This window comes from Eucyclogobius newberryi, unplaced genomic scaffold (assembly GCF_026437365.1).
Source record: "Eucyclogobius newberryi isolate DKJ021-1_F unplaced genomic scaffold, fEucNew1.0.hap1 SCAF_15, whole genome shotgun sequence".
Taxonomy (NCBI): domain Eukaryota; kingdom Metazoa; phylum Chordata; class Actinopteri; order Gobiiformes; family Gobiidae; genus Eucyclogobius; species Eucyclogobius newberryi.
Genome location: NW_027315779.1, coordinates 4,330,537 through 4,351,953, shown reverse-complemented (window position 1 = coordinate 4,351,953; position 21,417 = coordinate 4,330,537). Strand labels below are relative to the sequence as shown.

Sequence of the window (21,417 nt, the reverse complement as noted above, 5' to 3'; positions counted from 1 at the left end):
CAGTCTTCTGTCAAAGTTTAGTGCTCATTAAAGAGTGTGTTTACTGTAAATGTGCAATGTGACCTGAATCCTCCACAGGAAACAGAGAGGACGACTGCATACCGTCTGCTCAGATCTACAGGACCCGACGTCGCAGGCACTGTCAGGAGTCACCTCTAGCCACACGCCCGTTCTCATTCGTTTACTCGGAAGAAGCAACTTAACTACACTTCTTTATCCGTCTGTTAAAGGTTATTTAAGGTGATGAACCTCATTTCAAAAGGATCATTGTTTTGCTGTTGAGCGAAGCACTTCAAATATACATTTTTAATCTGAAATCCACTAGCTTTGCGTTGTCTCTGCTCTGCTTGCATAGTTTTAAAAAGATTTTAGATTTTGATTTATTAAAGACTGACTTTGCAGGAGAAATCATTACATGCTAATCCGGAAATGCGTCAATCAGAAAAAAAGATGAAACATTCACATAAACGTTGGCATTATAAATAGGCCTATAACATTAAAGATTAAAGTACAAGGAGACACTGAGAATAAGGCAATCAAAGAGCTCGAAGCATAAGAGTCATTTCATGTTTTCTGGTCTCTTTAACTGTCACGTACTGAAAGGATTTCGTTTGCACTCTTCACTTTCATGTCTTTAACTGTTTTGTGATTTTAATGCATTTTTCCTGTCGTGTAAAGCACTTTGAATTGCCTCGTGTACGAACTGTGCTTTACAAATAAACGTGCTTTGCCTGCATTTCAAGTGCCTCTGACAGGTCGGGCGACTCGTTGAACAAAAATGCAGTTTATAATTTCACTTCCTGTTTGTAATTGATGACGTCACACAAGGAAATTACCCAGCAAACACTGGGCAAATCTCATCGAATGTTGCCATTTTTCAAATTGGACAAATTATAATATATGAGAGCGACTATATTTTGTTGAATTAATGTTTAGAGTCAAAAAAGTGTTTTTTTTTGTGTGAATTATGCATAGACTTTGACTGAAATGAGTGTCCCTAGTGTGATGTCACTTCCTGTCATTTTCTACATATTTTTGATTTTTTTCTCCACAAATACCTGCTCAATCGGTGTGAAACTGCAATCTATATGTACAACAGGTCATAGGCACTTTAAGGTTGTGCGCCACTCTGTAATGTTTAAGGTATTTGGGAGCGTCTTTCACGTAAAACAATGTTAACTTTGGGAAAAAGTGGTCAGTAAATGGTCGACTTTGGCAGCCTTGTTTACTATTAGGGCCCTGAGCCTGAGCGATGGGGCCTCGAGGTTTGCTGCCTCTCAGATTCTTCAGCCGCGTTCGGCATTATTACAGATTAATATGCACAACACAGCGCTTTAGTGGGATTCCAACATGAAAGAGGCGATGGAGGTTAAAAAGGCAAAACACACATTATTCAGAGCCATTTTGGACAATACCTTCTCATTTTGTCTATTATTGCTTTCAGGGCACAAGCCGAACAGTTATTTACACTTCTCTGTGACACGGACATAATGATTGCAGCCGCCTGACAGTCCCGTCCCGCATTGCTGTGATGTTCCCTGTAATGACTGAGCCCAGTGTGGAGATCACATGGATCAGTCCAATCACAGCAGAGTCACGCCCGGCTGCTCTCGCGTGTGGAATCCTTTCATGATAAAGGTGACAATCCATATCGTCGTCCAATTCTGTCAGAACGGTTCACGGCTTGTAAAAAGGGTTAAAAAGGTCATCTTTAAGTACTGAAATAATTGGAATTATTCTCAGCCCAACAAAGAAAGATGCTTTGTTTAAGACTTTCTCCAGAATATGATGTCATAATTTCAGATGGCGGGTGGGAGTCTGTGAGCGGACGGGGCAGAGCGGGGATAAAAATTGAAATATGGTGGTAGTATAAAATCACCATAATGTGGTTCACTTATTTTATGTTTGGTGCAGCTCTATTGTTCAGCCTCAGCAATACTCTGAGTGAGTGACAGGTGGATGAAATCAACTGCGATGAGGCGTGAACTTTCATAAGACGCAGATGACTTTATTTACTTCTTCAAGGCAATATAAAGAGAGATATTGCATAGGAATCGTGATCAAAACCATGACCTGGCTCAAAGAAAATTGTAATATTCATATTTTTGGTACATTACGGCCCATGTTCTTGTTTTAGAGTAATGAAAATGTTGCAATTAACAATTCAAAACAAAAATATTAGAGCTTTTGCATTCTAGGCATTAGGGCTGTGTATTGCCTGGTACTTCCTGATATAACACGTACCTCAATACAATGATACATGGATATTTCTTAATTGCGCTTAATATCAGAAAACAACTGACCTATGAATAATGGACCTTTTCGACCCAACAGATTCAGCCTTAATGCAGCAGTCAGCGGGTTAATAAGAGTAGAACTCAGCAATTTATTATGAATTTATGTCGTTTAAAAGTATCATGATACAGCAGCACCGGAGAATCCAGAGGAAGACAACACAGACACGGGGAGAACATGCAAACTCCACACAAATGACTTCAATGTATGTAGAAATAATGAAAGAGGTTCTATCCTTTTATGTACTTTATTATGGGGAGCGGCTTCACCATTCATTTGTATGAGGCGGAACATTTGATCTCATAAATGTTTTGAACGGTGAAAAGAGCTGAAAATGGTGCCTAGAAACAAGAAGCTGAAGCCCGTGTTTGATCAAACACACATTCATCTGACAAAGAAAAGGTTGAGCTTTGTGCCAGTTTTTGTTTGGCTCAGTAATGACAGATGCACCGTATTTACCCAAAACAGGGCCAAATATCTGCATTTTGAAAGTTCAGTTTCTATAGGATTCTCACTGTGACTCAATGTAAAGAATATGATGCTGCACAAGTCCAGGCCAATTAAACACTTTTACACTAAACATACTTGTGAAATAGGACAAAATAAGAACTAAACAAGAACAAGAACTCTACCTCAACTAAACTAGAACTAAACCTCAACTAAACTAGAACTAAACCTCAACTAAACCAGAACTAAACCTCAACTAAACTAGAACTAAACCTCAACTAAACCAGAACTAAACCTCAACTAAACTAGAACTAAACCTCAACTAAACCAGAACTAAACCTCAACTAAGCATGAACTAAACCTCAACTAAACAAGAACTAAACTGCAACTAAACCAGAACTAAACCTCAACTAAACTAGAACTAAACCTCAATTGAACAAGAACTGAACTGCAACTGAACCAGAACCAAACCTCAACTAAACCAGAACTAAACCTCAACTAAACTAGAACTAAACCTCAACTAAGCATGAACTAAACCTCAACTAAACTAGAACTAAACCTCAACTAAGCATGAACTAAACCTCAACTAAACAAGAACTAAACAAGAACTAAACAAGAACTAAACTCGAACTAACCTAAACTAAACTAGAACTAAACCTAAACTAAACTCAAACTAAATATAAACTAAACTAGAACTAAACCTAAACTAAACATGAACTAGACCTCAACATAACTAGAACATAACCAAAACTAAACTAGACCTAAACCTCAACTAAACAAGAACTAAACTGTAACAAACATGAACTAAGCCTCAAATAAAACTAAACAAGAACTAAACCTTAACTAAACAAGAAGTAAAAATCAACTAAACATGAACTAAACTCGAACTAAACCTAAACTAATCTAGAACTAAACATTAACTAAACCTCAACAAAACAAGAACTAAACGTAAACTAAACATGATCTAAACCTCAGCTAAACCAGAACGAAACGTCAACTAAACTAGAACTAAACCTCAACTAAACATCAACTAAACCTAAACTAGACTAGAACTAATTCTGGACTAAACCAGGTCCAAACCAGCACTAAACCAGGTGAAATAGTAAGTCATTTAATGCCATGAACCAAACCAAGTCTTAACCAGGTAAAGATGAGTTAAGTCATGTGACATTTGAAGGGCTTTGCACCAATCAAGAGACAAGATAGTGTGTATTAAACGGTCAATTGCTAAAACGGAGAACCGCCTGAAGAAACCTTTTCCCGAACCGAACCGTCCCCAAGTATTACCGTACGTGCCCCGTAGCTTGAGAACCTCTGCTCTCTTCAAAAAGCACAAACACATCCTCACGATCTTTTCTCTCTGCTTTGCCTTTGCGCACAAAAGTTGGTGGCCGGGGAAGGTAACAGAGACGAACGAGCGGAGACGTTCGACACCAACTGTGCACCGAGCCGAGAGTGATCGAGCCCGGGACGCCGCCACGTAATCGAATTAGCCGTATCCATCACATGTGTGAGCGCGCGGCGACGATAGCGCTCATGGGGGACGATAGCGCTAAATTGATTATATGTAAGTTGTACCACCATCTTCAATCATTCAGGGGGTGGGGGGGGGATCCGGTGTTGTACTGCGAAGAATCCCATTAACAGCCAGTCTCCACGGGTCTGTCAACACCCGGCTGTTTGCAAATTAAACGAACAAAATAACATCTGGCAATTTAAAAAGGAATGTCTAAGAAGAGAATATCGTGCACGGTTACAGCGATCATACAGCAATATTATGTAAGGCTTAGGATGGAGGTGTAGCTAGTAATAGTCAAGTTTAATTTATATCCAACGTGGAGGTGGGAGGTATGTCAACAACAAAGAAAGGCATAATATTGCAATCGTTACAATACAATAGCGAGTATAAGGTCTACAATTAAAGGATTAAAATGAGCACAAAATATATAGATGAATTTCCCAAACGAGGCTATAATGTGATATTTCTGCCCTTTTTATGCTACGTTCATGTTCTGTGTAAAACTTGAGCCTCAACCAAGACATTTACAGGCAGATTTGAGCACGTTCTTAATGCATAGTTACAATATCGTGTGAATATCGTCATTGTAATCATAAAAACATATCACCCTTGATCGAACAATAAGCATTAACCAAACACAAATGCAATTGAATGTTGTCTCTTTAATGAGTAATATTGAAATACATTTAGAATGGGTTAAAATGGTGTGAATTTAAAATAATAACAAGGATTTCAGTATTTGACGCGTTTAGATTGCTCCAACAACTTAAATGAATCAGCTCTAAATTGAACAACGGTATATTTTTTTACTGTTTTCAAGATAATTTGGCTTGACACATGAAAACAAATGTCAGCTTTTCTTTTGTTCTTTACGGAGGACAATCCAATACCTAAATTAAAATAAACCTTTGCGATCTGATCATTGTGCCGGCTCAAATTGTGACTTTGTTCGATTCGCGCAGCTCATTTCTGAAGTAATTTGAACCGACAAAGATATTCATTTGTTTCATTACAGCCTTGACAATTTCGTGCAAAAATAAATTCACTAGCTTCCTCAAAACTATAGGAAACAGCCCTAAAGCTCTGGTTTAGCTTGCATTGGCACAAAATGTTTGCTCGTGCACTTGAGCGCCCCGGGTTTCCTTGCAATTTTCCCCGGTCTTGAAATTAGATTCAGGATTACAATCAAATCAACCCAGACGTGCTTCTGAGACGACTTCCACGACGTTCATCTGATCTGAAAGCAGCGCACTCCGAGGGCCAACGTAACGCTGACCCAATACAATTATCTCCAAAAAAAACAAAACCGGCTCTTTTATTTTCTGCCCCGTGTGAATGATGTTTCCGCTATGATTTACAAGCGCTAAAGGTTTTTCGGCGTCTGGATGAAATGGCACGCGGGCCAATCTGCTGAAATGCTGCTTGGCGTCGCTTTGAAGGAAAACTTTAACGGAAATTTATGCCGTCTGTTTGTGCAAGATTGTTGGAACGCCAGAGCAGCGTTTAGGAAAGCTTTGAAGGAGGAAAGCTGTGATCTTACTGCACTTGTGTCGCGATCTTCTAATGAGCTTTTCACAGGCATCTGATCACACTTTATTTGTTTTGTAAGTGTGTAGTTACATAGTAAGTACAACATGACTTAGTGCTGCAATTGATACTTGAAATACAGTCTTATGTTGCTTATCTGGTCTTGTTAAAACCGACACACTATCGTTTCACTTCAGCCATAACTGAAACACTGCATAAAAACAATGTAAAAATACTTATCACTGCAAGACAAAGGTAAATTGGAAATATTTAAGTTTTATGACAAAAAAATCATATTTCAGTGACACTTTGGGCAACTTGAAAACATTGACGCTCTAAAATCCGCGCTCGCTGTGACGTCCCATCGTGAGATGAGCGGCTGATCGTGTGTTTTTTGGTGTTCGTGTGTGAAACGCTGAGAGGCAGATTTACCGTAGGTGCTGTCCTCGTCCTTGGTGCCGTCTACGGTGCCGTCCGGTTGCATCTGCAGCTGGAAACCCTGTCGACTGGAAAGCCTGGTCACTATCCCCTTCAGCTGGGGCTCTGGGGGGAAACAGGAGCGGAGTCAGGCACGGATACAGAGGAGAGCGAGTGTTGCACGAGAACCAGCCCCAGAGATGCTGAGACCCAGAGATGCTGAGACCCAGAGCTGCTGAGACTCTGAGCTGCTGAGACTCTGAGCTGCTGAGACTCTGAGCTGCTGAGACTCTGAGCTGCTGAGACCCAGAGCTGCTGAGACTCTGAGCTGCTGAGACCCAGAGATGCTGAGACCCAGAGATGCTGAGACCCAGAGCTGCTGAGACTCTGAGCTGCTGAGACCCAGAGATGCTGAGACCCAGAGATGCTGAGACGCTGAGACCCAGAGCTGCTGAGACCCAGAGCTGCTGAGACCTAGAGCTGCTGAGGACCGGAGCTGCTGAGACTCTGAGCTGCTGAGACCCAGATCTGCTGAGAGCCTGAGCTGCTGAGACCCTGAGCTGCTGAGACCTAGAGCTGCTGAGAGCCTGAGCTGCTGAGACCTAGAGCTGCTGGGACACTGAGCTGCTGAGAGCCTGAGCTGCTGAGAACCTGAGCTGCTGAGACCTAGAGCTGCTGAGAGCCTGAGCTGCTGAGACCTAGAGCTGCTGGGACACTGAGCTGCTGAGAACCTGAGCTGCTGAGACCCAGAGCTGCTGAGAACCTGAGCTGCTGAGACTCTAAGCTGCTGAGAACTTGACCCAGAGCAGCTGAGATGCTGAGACCCAGAGCTGCTGAGACCCAGAGCTGCTGAGAGCCTGAGCTGCTGAGACCTAGAGCTGCTGAGAGCCTGAGCTGCTGAGACCTAGAGCTGCTGGGACACTGAGCTGCTGAGACCCAGAGCTGCTGAGAACCTGAGCTGCTGAGACTCTAAGCTGCTGAGAACTTGACCCAGAGCAGCTGAGATGCTGAGACCCAGAGCTGCTGAGACCCAGAGCTGCTGAGAGCCTGAGCTGCTGAGACCTAGAGCTGCTGGGACACTGAGCTGCTGAGAACCTGAGCTGCTGAGACCCAGAGCTGCTGAGAACCTGAGCTGCTGAGACTCTGAGCTGCTGAGACCCAGAGCTGCTGAGACCCAGAGCTGCTGAGACTCTGAGCTGCTGAGAACTTGACCCAGAGCAGCTGAGATGCTGAGACCCAGAGCTGCTGAGAACCTGAGCTGCTGAGACCCAGAGCTGCTGAGACCCAGAGCTGCTGAGACTCTGAGCTGCTGAGACCCAGAGCTGCTGAGACCCAGAGCTGCTGAGACTCTGAGCTGCTGAGACCCAGAGCTGCTGAGACCCAGAGCTGCTGAGACTCTGAGCTGCTGAGACTCTGAGCTGCTGAGACTCTGAGCTGCTGAGACCCAGAGCTGCTGAGACCCAGAGCTGCTGAGACTCTGAGCTGCTGAGACCCAGAGCTGCTGAGACCCAGAGCTGCTGAGACCCAGAGCTGCTGAGACTCTGAGCTGCTGAGACTCTGAGCTGCTGAGACCCAGAGTTGCTGAGAACCAGAGTTGCTGAGAACCTGAGACCCAGAGCTGCTGAGACCCAGACCCAGAGCTGCTCTGAGGGGTGTCAGCGGGGGACAGAGCTGATGGAGGAGGCGATGGAGAGAGGAGACACACAAGGATCTGATGGAGACAGTGTGGAGGCTCATGGACAGATGTGGAGCAGCCCAGGAGACAGATGAGCAGAGGAGATGATGATGTTGAGACTGAGATGGTCCTGCTCTGATCTTGGCCTGAGTCAAACCTGGAGGTCGCTTCCTCTTCCGTTTCTTCCTGGAGCCGAACAGTTTGACCCGTGAGAACACATTGAGTTTGCTTGGCTTGTCGTTGGCGCCTTTGCTGTTGCTGGGGCTGCTGCTGCCGCGGCACTGGTTCTGCTTCTCACGCTCCCGCGCCTGCCGCTTCTGGCGGATGAGCGAGCTGGCGATGGCCGCTGCCCGGGACATGTTGCCGCTGCGCGCAGGCTACGGCGGGGACAGAGGGTCGCAGGGCGGGGGTCTATGCCACCCACTGTTCAGTTCGCATCAGACACGCAGTCGCCCCTGCAGTCTCGGTCTCCTCCATCGGTGCGTCCGGTTCATGGAAGTCCTTTAAACAAATCCACAAGGCCCCCCCCCCCCCCCCCCCCCCCCCCCCCCAAGCAGGGGTCCGGGAGCTGCCCCCTCTCGAGCCTGTCCCGGGAGAGCACGTGAGGGAGACACGTTGATCCGGTCCGGGTTCTACACCTGGTCCCCGCTTACTGCAGCTGCCTCTGCCTCAGAGCCGCGTCTCCTCTTCGTGTCTGTGACACAAATGCAGCAGAAGCGGCTCCGCGCGGAGGGTTTGTCAATGAAACAGTGCGTGCGGAGCTGGTGCCCGAGAGAGCCGTGGAGCATGAGCCGTGTCGTTCATAAAAGTGCTGCAGCGCTGCTGCCCGCCCCGGAGATGAAGAGGAGGAGGTGTACGTGGACGTGGACGTGAAGAGGCTGCGCGAGGGAGAGAGGGAGGGAGCACCTGTAGCCCGCAGCCCACGTGGCATGTTATTTAAATGTGCGGGCTGATGGGGGGGGGGGGGGGGGGGGGGGGGGGGGCTTCAGGTGAATGAATGAAAGTGCACTGTGTGCGCGTGCATGAGCGTGCCAACATGTGCGTGCACACACGTGCACGTGCGTGTGGGTGATGGAAAGAGATGGCGGGGAAAATGAGATATTGAGTATTTGTGCGCGGGACGTGGTCACGTTATGGGACATCAATCTCAGACGTGTCACGCGGAGCAGGCGTCGGTCCTGAGATAAATCACCGGGTGAAAGTCGTGGTTATAGACGTGTGCAGAGCCAGGAGCCTCGTACGTCAAACAGCCCCGGCAGACCGCAGTGATGGGCCCCATGCACACATCACAGCCTGATAATAACCTCCTGATTGACACTTCTGCATTGGCATATTTCACCTCAGGTCCGACCCACGAGCCTGTTTTCCATCAGAAAAATGAATGGAAAATGACACCTTAAAGCCAATAGTCAGAATAAACCCGCTGTCATACATTCATATTTTCAGCTCAAACAGACTGTTGCACTTGAAACTGTAGAAATAAAGAGCAGGTGGAATACTGTCACCATGTGTTTGTTGCATGTTTCTTCCCAAAGGAGCACAAATACATTACAGCTTCTCAACCCAAAGCAGTTTGTTTTTGCCGAGGGCTCTTCACTGTTTAGACCAAGACAACAGTCACATCTCCTCAGTTTAGTCGCTGTGAGTGCATTGATCGAGCAGAAACACCTGAGGGCAGCAGGTTTATACATCAAATTACACCTGAAAACAACAACTTGTATTCGATTCACAAAGAGCAGCTTTCAACTGAAAAGTCACATCAGCCATCTTTAACTCTGGGCTTTGATTTGTTTAGGCAGTTTAACCGTAGGTCATTCATAATAAGATTTGTCAAAGGTGCTAACCTTTTCCAAGACCTGTGGACCTTATGCATCAAAGGTCAACAAGGTCAAGGAAACTTAGCTATGCTTGAGCACAAGGGGACAATGCTTATATCTTGCAAGACTGATCCAAGATTTTGATCCAAGAGATGTTCTAATTATGGGGTAAATGCTCACAGTGAGCCAGAAACCATTATTTTACTGACCCCTTGTGGCTGGTAAGTCACAAGCCGTGTAAACAGAAATGTGCATCCGTAACAAAATGGAACATCTATGTTGTTGTTTTATTGACCTTTCCAGAAAAGATTTGTCAAAATGGCATCATGAGTCATGGAATTCTTAATTGTTCAGACAACCAGTCAAAACCAATTAGGTCCTACTGTTTCCTACCATAATTGTAGCAAAGATGATATTACCACACACTGTACGTGATCTGACTCAGCCTGACTAAACTAGAGTTGTGACTTCATGCTTTCATTAACATTTAAATACAATAACGCCAGATGTATGTGCACACTGCTCAGAGAAAAGCAGCTGGAGCGTTTCAAAATCTGTGCAAGTCTTTTGTTGATATCTCCTCTGAATCATTAATGCCTCCGATGCTTTACATAGGAACAAGTTGTGCTGCTGTTTGTGTTAAGCCCGTGGAAGCATCTGGCACATGCCTAGCCCCTGCAAATGCAACGAAGCCCAACAAGAAACAAAGAGGAGGGAGTGAAGAGGCATAAAGTGAATAATGAAAGGTATATTTAGGTCTGGACAGAAGGGATCTTTTAAGTGTGATGGTGAAAGAGCGGTGGTGAAAGGAGGGGCTCTCATTTTGCTGCATCGGCTGCTGCTGCTGCTCTGGACGAGCTGTGGGTTTTCCCTCCATGAGACCTTTGCATTAAAACAGCACGAGGCAAACCGCTAAGACAGGCGAGAGGGAGTGAAGGGGATTTAATGCGTGTTGTTTGACCACAGGCTTCCCCCACAGGAGAGCGGATGTGCAGCTGTGAATACAGGATACGCGGCTTTCCACAGAGCTGCATGGCAACTGTGAGTTTGGTTTTTCCTCCGATAACTCGCTGTTTGAAAGGGAAGCCAGACACGGCAACGGAGCAATGGGATGTCTCTCTGACTTCACATGGCGCCGTGTGGAGGAGCGGAAAAAAAAGGAAAAGAAAGGAAAGTAAAATCGATGGAGAGCAGGAGGATGCAGTAAATGACAGAAGTGAGAGAGCGTGAAAGAGAGAGTGAGAGAGAGGGAAGTGATGGACAGAGAAGAGCGAGACGTAGGCAGCGAAGTGGCACCTCTGACCTTTGGGTGACTGGACGAGCTGGAGTTACAGGTAAGACTTTGAGACGTGTGGAGCTGCTCTGGAGAAGGAGGAGTGTGTGTTAGCATGAGATACACCAGTGCTTTTGAACCTGTTTTGTGTCGTAGAACACTTTTTTTTGGTTGAAAAGAGACAACAGCACAACACAACATCACTGAATCATGACATTTTGGTTAAAAAAAGGTATATAATATGGCAAATGATGTCCGTGTCTCTATGCTTCTTCAAATTTGGCAGTGGTGATGTTCAGGACACGCTAAGTATAAAGTTATCAATCTAATCCATGTGTGAATCCAGTAAAATGTGAACTCAAATCGTACATTTTTAAGATGCACCAGGCAAAACAAGTCACAGCAGTGTTGCCTTGGCACACGGTTTGAACATGAAACATGGTGGAGAGCTGTCCCTCATTCAGTTATGGTTTGATTTTGGCTCTGGAGTTTCCACAACAGCCGTGATGAGGTTCAACATCTCTGGGGAAAGACGTGTGTGTAACCATGGGATACACAAGTCAGTTTGCATGAGAATGAGAACATTGCTTTGAAGATATGCAAAATTTGAATATTGATTGTCTATAAATTAAACTATAGAACATGAATGCAAAACGAGACAGAAACATCGAGTGTAATCTGCCAAACAAAAGCATAAAGTCATATTTCGTCACCTTTGTGGCTAATGTTATGGTCCATTTACTTTTTGTGCGACACTTGAACCTCAACTACGTGGTACGTTTGAGCATATTCCAGATGCAGTCAAAATATTGTCTGAATATTGTTTAAGAGATCATGCAAAAAATATATATATAACAATAATAATTTTTGTCACTTTCATCCACCCCTGGGTCAAGATATGTTTTAGTTAAAAGCTCAATAAATTCCCTTTGTGGCCAGAGCAAAAGAGGGTGGCTCAGGTGGACGAGCACTAACCCTTTCACCACGTGCAGCCACTGTTTCGGTAAATAAATTACAGAAACTACACTAAACGTATTAAAACACATATATATTTGCTTCGATTCTCTAAGTAGCAGCCACAAACTCGTTAATCAACTACAGGTCAGTGAATCCTTAAACTCAGCAGACACAATGTGGACAGTGTGATTCCTGCTTATTGTTATTGTCAAAAATATAGCAGATTATTTGACACCCATAAATTATAACAGTTGTCCTTGAGCAAGACACTTCACCCACCTGTCCCGCTTATAAGAATGTGCGCTTTGATCTGAATGAAAAATGCAATGTAAAATGCTTTGAGCGTTTGGAAAGATGTTACATAAATACAAGGCATGAATATTCACTCTATTTGAATCAGATGTGATTTATTGCATTTCATTAATAACCATGAAGCTGCATGTCATAGTTACATGTAAACTAGAACAGACTTTGTCCACACTTGGTCAAATTGATGATGGACACGAGCCAAACCCACTGTGTCTCCAGAGGACAAATCCACAGGTGGGATGTGCTGACCTCTTGTGGTTGGACTCGGGGTTTCAACAAATCGATACTAATGAATCCTTAGTCCTGTACCAAAAAAGAGATACTGATTTGAACAGGTATTGATACAGACAAAATCACTGCCAATCACTTTTCCGTAATAGTTTTAGAATATTTTTTAGTTACGTCAGAACTCATGTATGTAAATGCACATGATACAAGTAAAGAAACAGTTTTTTAGGCGTGTCACAATCATCACGGACAAAATAAATGTGATTAACGATGATATCATGATAATTGTTAAAACTGCTGATAGTTTAAAAATATATATTCATATTTCTAATTTTACTATAATGATCTATTAGAGAGTGTCATGGATAGGGAGCTTTTATCTGCACAATCTGTTGGTTTAAGGGCGTTTATATTTGTTGGTGATTATTCAGATTTGACAGAATTACAGAATTATGGTCCACCCTTTTATTGTGCTAAATTATATAATTGTTTATTGTCCCATTGTATTGAAACACATGTTGTATTAAAAAAAGAGCGTGGTTGTCAGTATCAAGTATCAAGCCTTTTCCTTAGTGTGGAAATCGAGTCTAAAATGTTTGTGATTCTTAAATGTAAATGTGTTATTTTTCGGGTTTTCACCTAAAAACACATTTCTTTATTACCACAAAAAATGAAAAAAGTAACTCAACAGACCTAACATAACACAATTTTGTGAGCAATAAGTCACGTGTTATAAACCAACGCCACATTTAAAAGTGTTTGAGATTGAGTTCCCTCTGAAAACAATCCGACCTTTATAGATATCGTCCAATTTCACCTGAAAATGAAACGCGGAGTGAAAAATGCTTCAACCTCAGCCACACCTGTATTTCTTCTCAAGGTTATCCTCCTGTTCATGTGTGCTCTTAAAACCACTGGAGCAAAAAACGCTGACACATCGATACTGAAGTCTACAGCGCTCTGGACACCAAAGATTATTTTAGCAACTTCAGAAAGGAACTGCAGCCAATTTCTCCAAATACATGGTTCATAACACGCAGCACTCAATATTATTTCACAAGTCGCTGCTTTTACAATAAACAACACAAACAGGACTTTACTCTGTACAAGGAAATAGTACAACGTTTATTAAATGACATGACTTTAATTAATACTTCAATGCTCAAAAGCTCAACAGTCAGATTGAAAAAACACTTTAGGTTTACTTATTTTTTTTCCATTTTTTTTTTAAGTAGATTGAATTGAAAATGACTAACTTTTGCATCTAAAATAGCCACAATAAATATATATTTTTTTAGTTTTTGTCATTTAATTGTGACCTGAATAATCACAGTTATGAATAAGACAAATATTCTTAACATTGCTACTTTCAAATCAACTTCATCTCGTTCCTTGTACTGCTCATATAATTACATTTACTCAGAAAACATATCTACTTTTCTTAGTATTATGTCGCAGTAGCAGTAAAAATAGTAAAAAATAGCAGTAATAATACTCATTGCAGTAAGTAGCATGTACTGAAGTAGGAAATATAATAAATAATAAATGTTCTTCCTGACACTTATAAATATTCAAAGCATTTATTATATTCATTACTTTCCCTTGATTCATGTATTTTTGAAGTAAAAGTAACCATCATATTTCATCAGTTATCAGTTATTTTTCCATATCTTTTACAAAATGAAGGTAAAGTTGCATCGGCTGCATCTTGTCCTTGTTAATATTCTTCACTTCTACCTCGCGTCTGGAAACCTTGCATCAATACGGCATCGATTGGCACATTGAGTCGGACTTAAAGCCAGAGTTAATGGACAAATTAATTTCTAAATAGTCTTGTATATATGCAAAAAACAAACAAACAAACACAAGAGTAAACTGAAATACATACTTGGAAGTAGTAGGGCAATAATTAATATAATCTAGAGCAATAACAGAACTAAGTGTGATACTAAGTGAAAAGGAAACGACATTTCATAGTAAGTAATAATAATACTTAAAATAAATTGTAAAACATAAATCAATATAGTAATAAATAACATATACACATACATTTATGACTTCACTATTTATACTTCAAGTTCCGTACAATTGTAACACATTTTCCAACCCTTTCATAGGCTCAAGTTGACCACTGTCTTGAGCGTTTTAACTCCAGGATGTTTCGTGTTGTAACGTTGCTATTCTCTGCATCAGTTCTTCTGGCAGCTACAGCCTGCACCTTACATAAGACCCGCCCGCTTTACTTTTGTTATTCTCACCTATTATTCACTCTCTCTGTGTCGACGCCAGGTTTTAAAAAAGAAAAGTCGTTCATGTGATCCGGGCAAAATGCATAGACTGAGAAGTAGGTCTTCATCTTTCATTCATGATGTCTGCAGCGTAGGCTTGAAAGCAACGGCCACAAAGCAATATTAACATGTAAGACGTGGACAAAAACAAATCAAACGTTGAAACTATAGGTAGCACCAAAGTCAAAGAGAGCGGCAGGACCTTCGCGTCCTAAATCAAGGCAGGAACACATTTGGATGTTACAGAAAATGGCTCAGTCAATACAAAGATCAATACAAGGGCAAACAACAAAACAGAACTAAATGGGAACGACGTACTTAACAGCGTTTCCTCCATAAAGCATCGAACCGTCTGCACTGGGAAAGATATATTTGTGGTTTTATTTATATCAAACGGAGTTGTAATAGATAGTATCACATCTTAGAAAGGTGGCGTGAGGTAAAGGAGAACGCCAGGTTTTGAAGTGCCCCCTTGTGTTACTGTAAAGTACTGCAAACAAGGGTGACCGTTGAAATAATATAATGTACACAATCATTGCATATATATGGATTCCCCAATGTACATGAGGGTTGTTACACTACTTAATTCCAGTATCAAATGAAAAGGCTTGATACTAAAAGGTTACTAAGGCTTACCAGGACGAATTTTGGTGAAACAATGACAATGTATTGGACTTTTGTCATCGATGATAGTCACTTAAGTAATCTGGTATCATGTTTATCAGTGAAGCATAACGCCACACTTTGAAATGAGGTTCTATATTCAGAAAGTTTATATTGTCTTCCTGTAGTTCAGCTCTTCCTCTTTTTTGTTATATTTCTTAATTTATCAGGTTTGATCATCTTAATTTATCTGGTTGATCATCTTTCCAGATAGTTTCAATCACAGTTTGAACTCTTCAGGGGCCAAAGTGAACATGATACAGTCAAAGTATAATAAGAAGACACTAATCTCACTCGTGAATGGACGCTGGATTAAGAGCACTTTTAATGGGACTGTGTGGGTCTTAGATGTTGTGAGGGAGTGCCCTGCAGTCCGACATGGATTTAAACCATAACAGGATTAGAGAAGGTCCCAGAGGAGGCGCAGCTCAGTCATGTTCAGCCAACAAAACAATTTATTCATCAGCAGCCAGTCACATATGTACTTTTAATTATAATCATTGTGTTTGAAGTTCTTGGAAGTTCACTGAAGGATATAAAACCACTATAGTTTTAGAAAGACTGAAATATATATTGCCACAAAAGGGATATTGGCCAATACACTTTAAGAACCATGGACAGCACCCGTGGACTTTTAACAATAGACAGATAGATTAGCCTATTTTGTGTTTGTGTTTCTAAAATTCCAACACCTGAAGCCAAATAGCAACTAAATACTCTTTACACAGGACTGGCGGACACAGCTTTCAGCACCAGGGACAGCTCCTCGGACACAAACAGACAAAAGTCAGTAGCAGCAAATAATGCACTTGGTCTATTTTTAACATGCTGTCTACTTCTGTTATGATAACAGAACTAGCTCTACATATCGTGTTAGAAGTATTAGCACCATGGACAGCTCCTGAATTAGCATTAGCAAATTCCTTTAGCAACCTTATATTGGGTCAGTCAATATGGCCTTAAAGTTTGGGAATCTAATTTAAAACGACCATAAAACGCTTTTCAAATCTGAAACTTTGTTGTCCAATAACACTGGACATATTGGACATAGGAAAACTTTTTGTGCAAGAATGCTATTATGAGCTACACCCATTAGCAGAAGTTATCATGCTTCAGAACATGAATTGTACTAATTGTATATACCAAAAAAAAGGTAACCTGACAACCTAATGCAGTTCACAGCTACATGCACTACATACAAAACTTAGTGTATCAGTTAAGCATTTAACAGTTTTTCTCTGCACTTAGGGAACGTTCAGCCTTAAAGACAGTGCGTGAACATTCTAATATGAGAGAAATCAACTGCGGCCACCTCTTCAGTTACACACTTTCTTGTTGATGTGTACACTATATTACGTTATATATAGTATTCAGGCAACACTCAACAACCATTAGTGAAAAAAGAATAAATCAACATATCCTGTTTCATATCTTCAGCAACATTAAAAGAAGAATTTGACACCTACTGGACCTTCTATAGGGAGGGACACATGAATACCACTAACAACGATAGCTGCTAGCAACAGCATATATTAGAATGTTTTGTCAACATTTATGCCGTTTGACCTTCATTTGAACAACAAACATCTGCACTTCTAACGATCAACAACTCCCCGACAAAACCCCACACCATCACTGACCCTAACATCTGCTTCTCCAATGTTTTTGTCCAGCTTTTTTAGTTCCTACCTGAAGTGGATCTACGCATGGGGAAACTCATGGTGCGTTCGAGGCACTCTGGAGCCGTCTGCTGTGGGACCCGCTGTTTCCTGCCCTGCGCATCTCCAGGTTTAAAAACAAAAAAACGAGAGAGAGAAAAAAAAGGAAAAGAACTTCCTAAGTTCTGAGTATTCTCCACGGCACAGATGCATTAGGGGCGTGAGATCATTACAGAACATTAGAGGCCATTACGCTGTTGGAAGCGATCATTAATGATTCATGCTGAGGCCCCGCTGATCCGGCAACAACAGGAGGGAAAGGCGGAGGCAGTGGGACGTCCCAAACTCAACCAGGGAAACAAGGTGAGGATGGGTGTAAATCTGTCTTGTAGTTATTCGATGTATTTAAGGTAACACAGCAGCAGAGGGAATGCAAAAATAAGGAATCACAGAGCTCTTACTCACTAAAAGGCCGCTCGCACTAATGTATATTCCACAGACACAAACACATTAATGTCTGAAGTCTGAAATAGACAGAGCAGAGGTGTACTGAGTAAAGTGAAGTTGAATGAAGTTGAGATCTAGTTGTAAAAATGTATATATATTGACCAAAGTACATGTTTATTTGGTCCTGGTTACCTAACTTTCTTATTTCTTCTAGTTTTAGTCATAGATTCTAAAAGGCATTTGTTGGATGAGAACCATATGCAAGCACTTAATGTTTTTACACCAGCTGCTCTAATGAAATATCGCCACATGTTTTTGTAGATTTCACAAAACTCTGTTGTGGCAGCACTGCAAATGAGTCGCTTATTTAGAGAAAGTAAACTTATTTACATAGTACAGTTGGCATTTTAACTAAGTGTATTTCATAAACAGAATTAGCATGTGGGGATTTACCAAATAAATACTGTTATGAATATGCATTTGTTGCATTTAAAACAGTGATGTATTATAGAGTAGTACGTGCAATATCTCAATTACTGCATATATCACAACGTCGTGATATTATTGGAGGCAGGCATGTTGTTGGATGAAAACCGTGTGGATACAAATGACTGTGACCGTCCCAGTCCGTCTGTCGTGGGTCAAAATGAGAGATGACACTAAGCGGGCGGGGCTAACCGTTCAAAATCCAGTACAAAATCATTCATAAAACTGTGTAACGTGGATGTATTAGTTGTTTATAGTGACTGCGCATTTATTAAGATAAGAAAAAAACTTTATTGACTGTCAAAACTAGTTTATGTCAGGCTAGACACGAAAACATCAACGACAGCAACAAGCCTCATCATTTAGACTTGTAAAGACGAGCACGCCCCACCGGATCTCCCCTGAATGTTCTGGGCACACTAGGAGACAATCAATTTAAAAACAATACAAAGTTTTCAATCCACAGAGGCTATTTTCCCTGGTGCTGCGTCGTAACCTGTGATTTATGTGATGGACGGAATCACAAAAGAGAGGGATTCAAGGAGATGTTGCTTTATAAGTCTTTAACAAACTGTAGGCGTAAGTGATTGTGGGTTAAAGACGATGATAATGTAGTGGTTAGAGAGAGGAATCCTTGCACCACATACTTTACATTTCCGTTTAGGCTCGAGCAGTATTACTTTATAACTGACACATTAACCTGAAAGCAAGAGTTAAACCTTTTCTAAATGTACAATATCATCAAAAACATGAGCTGCTATGAATAAAACGCTGAATGAGTGGGTTAGTATCTATAATGAGTCGTAGACGTTTCGTATTCTAGGGTTTCTACATTAACAAAGAATGCTTCACTAATACAAGAAAAAGTAGATGTTTAGGCCCCAAAAATACAGTTTATTTTTATGGCAATCATCTTAGCTGTGGGGCCACAAGAATAACACCAAATCAAATCAATATCTGAGTGGCTCATATTGAAATGACTGCAATCATATAATAGAAGTGTCCAACTAAACACAAAATGCTTTTAGCTTAGATTCCTGCAAAAAATTGTCTAAAATGCTTGCGATTCGTGTTTTGCAGTCAATATGTTCAGCTTTCCCTCAAATGTTTAATGCTCCAGGACGCGTTTAAAAGAAGTAGGGCTGAAACAGGTTAATCAATGTATTGCTGACTAATTATTGAGGTAATCATCAACTAATTTAGCATTTGAATAATCGTTATCTGGGAGACTAAAAAACCCCACCACGTGTTGAGAAAAAAGGTTTAGGACTCGCACTACTTCAACTACTTACATTTAGTGTATTTAGATACTCCACAAGAAACATGACTTTAGCTTCTTCTGGGTCAAATTTATTACAAATCTGATATTCAAGGGGACAAATCGCATTCTAAACAAATCAATAAATCGAAAGAATTAATGCTAAACTAATAAATAAATAAAATAATTGTTAGTTGTAGCCCTAAAAAGTATTATTAAGAGCAAAACTAACAATATAGGTACTTGCAATTTACCATAAAACAGTTCAGCCCCGTTTAGCAGAACAGCCAGATTCTACTCGTGTGGTGCTTTAAAATCCGGCACTAAAGAGTTAAAGACGGGAGAGAAAAACATGGAGAAACGTGAGCTTTATGGCTATAATTGAAAACAGCAGAATTCAGCAAACGGCTAATGGCCCTGGTGTGGTCACATTAAGCAGCATTACAGCAGCAGGAAGTTACAGACAACACTGTTTATTCAGACTCCAGCCTCAGTCCACATTATTGTCCTCATTATCAGGCTTTAACAGAGCGGCGCTGACGGGCTGCTTCCCGTAGGGGGCACTATGGAGGGGATTAACGCGTTACACACTTTAATACAGATGGACACAAGCAGAGGAATCTGCTGTGGCAAGAGGCATCCTGGGAAATTAAAACAATGAACATCAAGTAAAAGCGTCAGGGACATCCAAAAGGTTCATGAAATTTAAATAAAATGGGGGAAATAACATCTTGGTTAGAGGGTGATATTCACAAAAATAAAAAATCTAAATGTTTTCTTTTGAGGATTCCGATAACAATAGTCAGACGACATTATGTCAACCCTGTTCAAACATATTAGTTGTGGTTTAATCATGAGAAAAAGTTGAAATGTTTGTCAAATGAATCACAAAAGTGCAGGAATATTAGCGCATACCCTTCATCGAAAGACATTGAAAACATAACTTTTTTCATTTGCAGTCCAATCCAACTTTATTTGTAAAGCACATTACACAACGTCTCCAAAGTACTGCACAGAGTGCAAAACATGCAGAGGTCAAATAGATAATGAAAATGATCTTTAATAAATAGGTAAACATCAAATAACTACAAATTAACAACAATATAACATATACAATATATAGCTTATATAATAAAAAATAATAAAAGACTTTCAGAAGACCACACAATTCTCGTGCCGGGTTAAATGCCAGTTTAATACATATTTTTTTCAATAAACGATGGACTTTTAAATTTTGCATCTCTCCAAATCTCAAAAAACAATGGGACATTTGGACATTTGCTTGATTAGTGAGGGACAAAGACTATATTTACCTCTTATACTGCCCTCTTGTGGATATAAATGGTATGTTCAATATTGTCCATCAGCTTCAGCATAATTTTAATACATCTCAAATTCATCACTGCATATTTTACATGAAAGGTCAAACTTATATTAATTAAATAACACATTGAATGGTGTTAAAACACCCCAAAACGAGTGAATCAAACTATTGTAATAATAATAGTATTTTAATTTGCTGATGTTTCTTTCTTGGTCTTATTAGAAAGATTCTGAGGGAAAATATCATCAAACTCGATACTTGTTTTGATCCCACAAGAATGATGCGAAAACACAAGTTTATTACTGTAAAAAATAATAAAATTTTCATGTCAACGCAATTGTAGTTTTGAGACGTTGGTGTCGCAGCTGTTTTCTGGTCTGGCACAGGTCTGTTTAGGACAGGACTCTGAAACTGCACAGCTGCTCATATAATGTTAGAAATGAAGCCTGCGTGAATTCAGCCTGGAAGACCTAACTCCACCCATCTACGTCAAGGCCTCCATGGAAGGACCCCTCTCCCCAGCGCCATCATCGCACTCAAGCGGGCGTCCGCCTGTCCGTCTGTGAGAGTCAGATCCCTCACTTCACCATGGACTCTTCCAGGTTTCTGCGCTCATCCCAAAGAGGTTGTGCAGTTTTTCCTGGCCAAAGAAGGAGGGTGAAAGGTCAGGGGGCGTCTGCACCATGGCCCTCGCACCTGCTCCTCATCCCCAATCAACGCTCTCAAGTGACTCCTCCCCGCTCCAATCAGCGCCCAGGCGGTCACATTTAAGCCCTCAGGCAGATGGCTCGGCCGCTCAAACCGTACTGCGACCCACCACCTCCCCAGC

At 41.4% G+C, this 21,417-nt stretch overlaps 1 protein-coding gene across 2 annotated transcripts in view; it reads right to left on the bottom strand.

The window, feature by feature from the left end:
- The window catches only part of LOC140360523 (fibroblast growth factor 13-like), a 59,327-nt gene that overhangs the window by 28,133 nt on the left and 9,777 nt on the right, over nt 1–21,417 (bottom strand). The window contains exons 1-2 of one of the 2 annotated variants that reach the window (XM_072445761.1): nt 8,038–8,426; nt 6,221–6,331 (exon numbers count right to left, since the gene is read on the bottom strand). In XM_072445761.1, the coding sequence (XP_072301862.1) occupies nt 6,221–6,331; nt 8,038–8,239 (313 nt within the window). In that variant the 5' untranslated portion in view covers nt 8,240–8,426. Of the gene's footprint in view, nt 1–6,220; nt 6,332–8,037; nt 8,427–21,417 lie in introns of those variants that run through there. The other variant, XM_072445762.1, reaches the window with a different exon arrangement.